The sequence below is a fragment of the Cebus imitator genome, unplaced genomic scaffold, assembly GCF_001604975.1.
Source record: "Cebus imitator isolate Cc_AM_T3 unplaced genomic scaffold, Cebus_imitator-1.0 Scaffold136, whole genome shotgun sequence".
In the NCBI taxonomy this organism is placed as follows: domain Eukaryota; kingdom Metazoa; phylum Chordata; class Mammalia; order Primates; family Cebidae; genus Cebus; species Cebus imitator.
The window spans coordinates 820,436-826,833 of NW_016107451.1; the positions used below are offsets into that span (position 1 = coordinate 820,436).

Here is a 6,398-nt window from a genome sequence, read left to right on the forward strand (position 1 = left end):
GCGCTCAGTCTCCCACAGTGCTGGGATTACAGGCGTGAGCCACCGCGCCCAGTCTCCCACAGTGCTGGGATTACAGGCATGAGCCACCGTGCTCAGTCTCCCACAGTGCTGGATTATAGGCGTGAGCACTGCGCCCAGCCTGTCTTACTCGTTTGTAAGCGTAGCTTCAGTAGCATTAAGTACATTCATACTGTAGTGTAAGCTGTCTCCAGGATTTGCTTCATTTTACAAAACTGAAACTCCCTATCTATTAGTTAACAGCTCCTCATTCCCTCTTCCCTCAGCCTCTGCAGCAGCCACCCATTTTTTTTTTGGTTGAGGCAGTTTCCCTCTGTCACCCAGGCTGGAATACATGGCGTGATCTCGGCTCACTGCAACCTCTGCCTCCCAGGTTCAAGCGATTCTTCTGCCTCAGCCTCCCGAGTAGCTGGGACTACAGGCACCTGCCACCACGCCCAGCCAATTTTTTGTATTTTTAGTTGAGATGGGATTTCACCCCATTGGCCAGGATGGTCTCAATCTCCTAACCTCGTGATCCTCCCGGCTTGACCTCCCAAAGTGCTGGGATTCCAGGTGTGAGCCACCACACCCAGCTGCTTCTTTTCTGTCAGTATGAATTTGGTTACTCTAGGTATCTCATAGAAGTGGATTTATACAGTATTTGTTCTTTTGTGACTGGCTTATTTCACTTAGCTTAGGTCCTCGGGGTTCATCTGTGTTGTAGCATGTGTCAGAATTTCCTCCTTTTTGAGGGTGAATTATATTTCACAATGTATATATAGACCACATTTTATATGTACCTTCACCCATTGATGGATACTTGAATTGCTTCCATCTGTTGGCTGTTGTGAATAATGCTGCAGTGAACGTGAGTGTACAAATAAAAACTCTTTAGGAACTTGCTTACAGTTCTTTTGGGTATGTACCCAGAAAACAAATTAGTAGATGATATGATAGTTCTGTTTTTAGTTTTTTAACAACCATATTGTTTTCCATAGCAGCTACACCATTTCACATTCCCATCAACAGCACATAAGGCTTCTGATTTCTCCGTTTTCTTGCCAACACTTGTTATTTTGTGCTTTTCTGGTAGTAGCCATTGTAATGGCTGTAAGGTGATATCACATTATGGTTTTATGTTTCTCTAATGATTAGCATTTTTTCATAAGCACATCGGTCATTTGCATGTCATCTTTAGAGAAATGTCTATTCAAGTCCTTTATCCATTTAAAAATTGTCACTTTTTGTGTTGTCAAGATGTATGAGTTCTTTATATACTCTGGATGCTAGATCCTTATTAGATACATGATTTGCAAACATTTTCTTCCATTTTGTGGATTGTCTTTATTGAGAGTATCCTTTGATGCACAAAAGTTTGTTTTTAATTTTGACGAAGTCCAGTTTATCTTTTTTTCTTTTGTTCCTTTCACAGCTGTGAAACCATTACCAAATCCAAGGTTAAGAAAATTTACCTCTATGTTTTCTAAGAATATTATACTTTCACCTTTTTTTTTTTTTTTTGAGACAGAGTTTCACTCTTGTGGCCCAGGCCAGAGTCCAGTGGCACGACCTCCGCTTGGCTCATCGCAGCCTCTGCCTCCCAGGTTCAAACGATTCTCTTGCCTCAGCCTCCTAAGTAGCTGGGATTCAAGTGTGTACCACCACACCTGGCTAATTTTTGTATTTTTGGTGAAGACAGTTTTACCGTGTTGGTCAGGGTGGTCTCAAATTCTTGACCTCATGATCCACCCGCCTCAGCCTCCCAAAGTGCTGGAAATAGAGGTATGAGCCACCGCGCCCGGCCAAGTATGTCATTCTTTTTGATGCTTTTGCAAAAGGAATTTTCTTTTTTTCTCTCTTTCTTCTTTTTCTTTTCTTTATTTTTTTGAGACAGCGTCTTGGCTAGGTACAGTGTCTCACACCTGTAATTCCAGCACTTTGGGAGGCCAAGGTGGGCGGATCACCTGAGAGTCAGGCATTCAGGACTAGCCTGGCCAACATGGTGAAACTTTGTCTCTACTAAAAATACAAAAATTAGCTGGGCGTGGTGGCGCATGTCTGTAGTCTCAGTTACTTGGGAGGCTGAGGCAGAAGAATTTCTCGAACCCTGGAGGTTGAGGTTGCAGTGAGCCGAGATTGTGCCACTCCACTACAGCCTGGGTGACAGAGCAAGACTCTGTCTCAAAAAGGAAAAAAAAAAAAGACAGGATCTTACTATGTTGCCCAGGCTGGTCTTTAACTCCTGGCTTCAAGTGATCCTCCTTCCTCTGACCCCGAAAGTACTAGGATTATAGGCCCAAGCCATTGCGTCCAGTCAGGAATTGTTTTCTTTTTCCTTTTTCAAATTGCTCATTGCTAGTATATAGAAATGTAACTGAATTTTGTGTGTTGATCTTGTATGTTGCAACTGTGCTGAATTCCCTCAGTGACTTTTTACCTTTTGAATTAAATTTTTTTTTCACAAACCTCTGACCTAGATTAGCACTTCCTTCAAGTTCTTTTCTTCCATCTCTCTTTTTTTTTTGTCTCTGATTCATCTTAGTTGTCTGTTAACATCATTTTCCCAACTTTTCTGCCACTTCCAGTTAGTCATTCTGTCCCTTTCAGTCAGTGAATCTCAGGTATTTACTGAGAATACAGCCTGTGTGCAGTGCTTTGCTAGATGCCAGGAGTGAAAAAATACTGATTTGCTTTCTTTCCTGAAAAAAATTGTGTTGAGAAAATAAATGAGATGTATAGACAATGGTATAAATTAGACTTGATAAATATGTAATGGATTGTTAGGCGCACCATTATCTTCTGTTCCACTAAGAAAGAAAAAGGCTGCCAATTAAAATAAAACACAATAGATATTGATTATAAGTCGTATCTTTCAGAAATTTTTTGGTATGAAGTAATATTTTATAGAATTGATTAAGATATAGTCTCCAATCAGGGAGTAGCATAGGCAAAAATTAGTATGGATTGGAATAATAAAAATAGCTACCCTTTAACTGTGATGGTGTGCCAGATATTCTATTAAACTATATGTGTTATGAAAATTTAATCTGTTTGGGAGCCGTATGTTGTAAACATCTGCATTTTGCAAATAATGAAACCTCTCTAGGTTAACGTGCCTAGTGCCATACCTAATAAATGCAAGACCAAATTCAGACTCAGGCATTTGACATAAGAACCTGTGCCTTTATCCATGCTAGATGAATACAAGATAGGAGTTTTGAAGAATGAATAGATACTGACCAGAGAGAGAAGCTAGTATTTTAAATGTATTTTGAGACAGTTATGGAAAACAGTGAAAATGAACATGAAGTTGGAGAAAAAGTGGAAAAGCCTTTTGGATATTCTTTCCACCTTTGTTTCAATGGTTTCCTATTTCCTCCTTTCTGACCCACTTCCTTTTTCTTCTTCTTTTCCCTATTAATTGCTTATAAATAGACTTGTATTTATTTGCCGAATTTATTGAATATCCATAAAATGTTCAGCTACTCATTATTATTAAAAATTATCAATAACAATGGCAACATCATTGATTCAATACAATTAAGTGTGAGACGGTGGACAACACTTTGTAAACCTGAGGTACTCCAATAGTACCTCCAGTGGGTACTATTTCTCCCATTGTAATGTTGAGGATATGGGAGCTGAGGAAGATTATTACATAATAATGTAATAATAATAAGTCAGCTCCTATATAAGCCAGTATTTGGACACAGGTCTGTCTGGCTTGTAATTTCATGATTTCCTTATACCATACTGACTCTGATAAGAAGGAAATATAAGTGAATTCAATATCATGCTTTCTCTAAGAACAAGATGTAATTTCTGTTTATATTTTAAGAGGCTGTTTATTCCTTTCTCTCCTTATGAGTACTTGGTTCTTGGAGCACCTCTGCATATATGATATACTGTGTAAGAAGAGATCGGTGATGTAATTGCGAGGGCTTCTCCCATGAATGGTATTTCTGATTCTGTTGTTGGAATTCCTCTCAGCTTGGGAGACAGGCTGGGAAAGATAGTAGGGTTTCCTGAGTCAGCTGCCTCGTGCTGGAGTTAGGAAGAGAATTGGTTGACTGAATGTCTCTGGCCTCTTTCCACAGAGGAGGAAGCTTGATGCTGTATATTACTATATGCGCAGTTTAGCTGCCAGCAACCCTATCCTGACTGCCAAGGAAAGTCTCATGAGCTTGTTTGAAGAGACCAAGCGAAAGGTGAGTGGGGATGCCGCAGAACCATTCCTTCCTAGAGTAATGCATTTCCCTTAGCGTCTTTGTGTCCTAGCTTTGCACAGTGGCAGTATCATAGCCAAGGAGGTTTTTCCAAGGCGCAATTGTTGCTGAGTGTGTGTCCTCAGGGAATGACTGATAGTGTCCTTAAATGGTCCCATCAGGCTGTGCTGATGGGTAATCAGTCAGACACTGTGTAGAACAAAACTGTGATCTTCCGGAGTGCTTTCAGGGGGCCCTTGGATGCACATGTTCTGCCGCATTCAGTCTGCAGAATTATTAACTTTAATGAGACAAAGCAGATGACACTCTGCTACTTTGGGACTGTGGTACAGTCTTTTTATTGTGATTAGGCAACAAACACAGGTGAGGTTAGGCTTTTCTCTTTATAAGCTGAATCTCTGGAGAGTCTGAACTTAGGCGGTTTTTTTTGTTGTTGGTTGTTTGAGACAGAGTTTCGCTATTATTGTCTAGGCTGGAATGCAGTGGTGTGATCTCAGCTCACTGCAACCTCTGCCTCCTGGGTTTAAGCTATTCTCATGCCTCAGCCTCCAGGGTAGCGAGAATTACAGGTGTGTGCCACCACACCCAGCTAATTTTGTATTTTTAGTGGAGATGAGGTTTCACTATGTGGGTCAGGCTGGTCTTGAACTCCTGACCTCAAGTGACCCGCTTGCCTTGGCCTTTCAAAATTCTGGGATGACAGGCGTGAGCCACTGTTCCTGGCCATGAGCTTATGTGTTTGTATGTTACATAGGCAGAACAGATGGAAAAGAAGCAACATGAGGAATTTGAGCTCAACTCTGACCAATGGCGGAAAGGAAAGAAGTCTACTTTCCGGCATGTTGGAGATGACACCACTCGCCTGGAGATCTGGATTCATCCATCACATCCACGGTCTTCCCAGGGCACTGAGTCTGGGAAGGATTCTGAGCAAGAGAATGGGCTGGGGAGCCTGAGTCCCAGTGATGTAAGTTTCTGAGAGTGATACAATGAGCCAAACTAGCTCAGTAAGCCTGGGTGCCCTGGTTCATCCAGCTGTGAGGCACAGAGCCTTCCCACTGACTGCAAGGAAGACAAAGCACTTGAGGCTCCCGGTGCTCCTTTCCCTTCTCACCTCCACTTCATCTTTCTTACGCGCTTCCCTCTCTCACCACTGTGTGTCACTGCAGAATTTAGTAAAAGGATTTGAATTTTTTTTTTTTTTTTTTGTTGCTGCTTATTGTTCGGCGTCATCAGCATGATGCTTTAGGACTCTGTGTGGGATTTTGTACTTGTTTTCTCCTCTTGGTTGACCTTATATTCCAAGAATGAACTAAAGTAGCATGTACAGATTGGTAAGCCTGATTTGTGATCAGCTTTCTATGGGATATCCTCTTATAACTCTTGGGCTGGGACTTTTTCCTTTAAGCCAGGAGAAATGGCAGTAGAAAATCACAGGCTTGTTTAGAAGACTTCTCCTCTGCATTTACTCAGTGAGTAATAATTCACAGTGTGCCAGTCACTAAAGATATAGTGGACAAGATCTCTTGCTGTCTCTGCATTCTAGTGGAGGATGCAAGAGACTGAACAGGCAGTTAGAATATAGTGTAATTAATTTTGTTTTGGAGTACCCACCAAATATATGAGAGCACATAGCCGTGGGACCAAAGCAGTCATTGGTCAATTGAAGTGTAAATAACAAGTAGGAGTTAGCTAGAGAAGGGAAAGGAGTGTGGTAAAGCGACTCCCAGGCAAAGGAAATAGCATATGCAAAGGCCTGAGGCTAGGGGGAGACAGAGAGCACAGTAGTTGGAAAACTGCAGTGGCTGGTTCATTGCGCCTTAAGGGTAGTATTCACTCAGTGGGTGTTGTAAGCTAGGGCTAGATGTTGAAGGGTCGGTCATACTTGGAACTTGGTTCCAAAAGACTTGGTTGAACATGGGGAGCTCAGGGAGAAGAAAGAGTCGAGGTCCAGTGTGCTGGCTCCATCTGTAATCCCAGCACTTTGGGAGGCTGAGGCAGGAGGATGGCTTGAACCCAGGAATTCAGTACCAGCCTAGGCAACAAAGTAAGGCTTCTGGCTCTACAAAAAAATTTTTCAAAAATTAGCAGGGCATGGTGGTGCAGGCCAGTAGTCCTAGCTACTCAAGAGTCTGAGGTGGGAGGATTGCTTGAGTCCGGGAGTTAAAGGCT

At 42.0% G+C, this 6,398-nt stretch overlaps 1 protein-coding gene across 3 annotated transcripts in view; it reads left to right on the plus strand.

The window, feature by feature from the left end:
- The window catches only part of SMG6 (SMG6 nonsense mediated mRNA decay factor), a 241,390-nt gene that overhangs the window by 19,443 nt on the left and 215,549 nt on the right, over positions 1-6,398 (plus strand). For all 3 annotated transcript variants that reach the window (XM_017541629.2, XM_017541631.2, XM_017541630.2), the window contains exons 7-8: positions 4,098-4,208; positions 4,981-5,193. In XM_017541629.2, the coding sequence (XP_017397118.1) occupies positions 4,098-4,208; positions 4,981-5,193 (324 nt within the window). The remainder of the gene's footprint in view (positions 1-4,097; positions 4,209-4,980; positions 5,194-6,398) is intronic.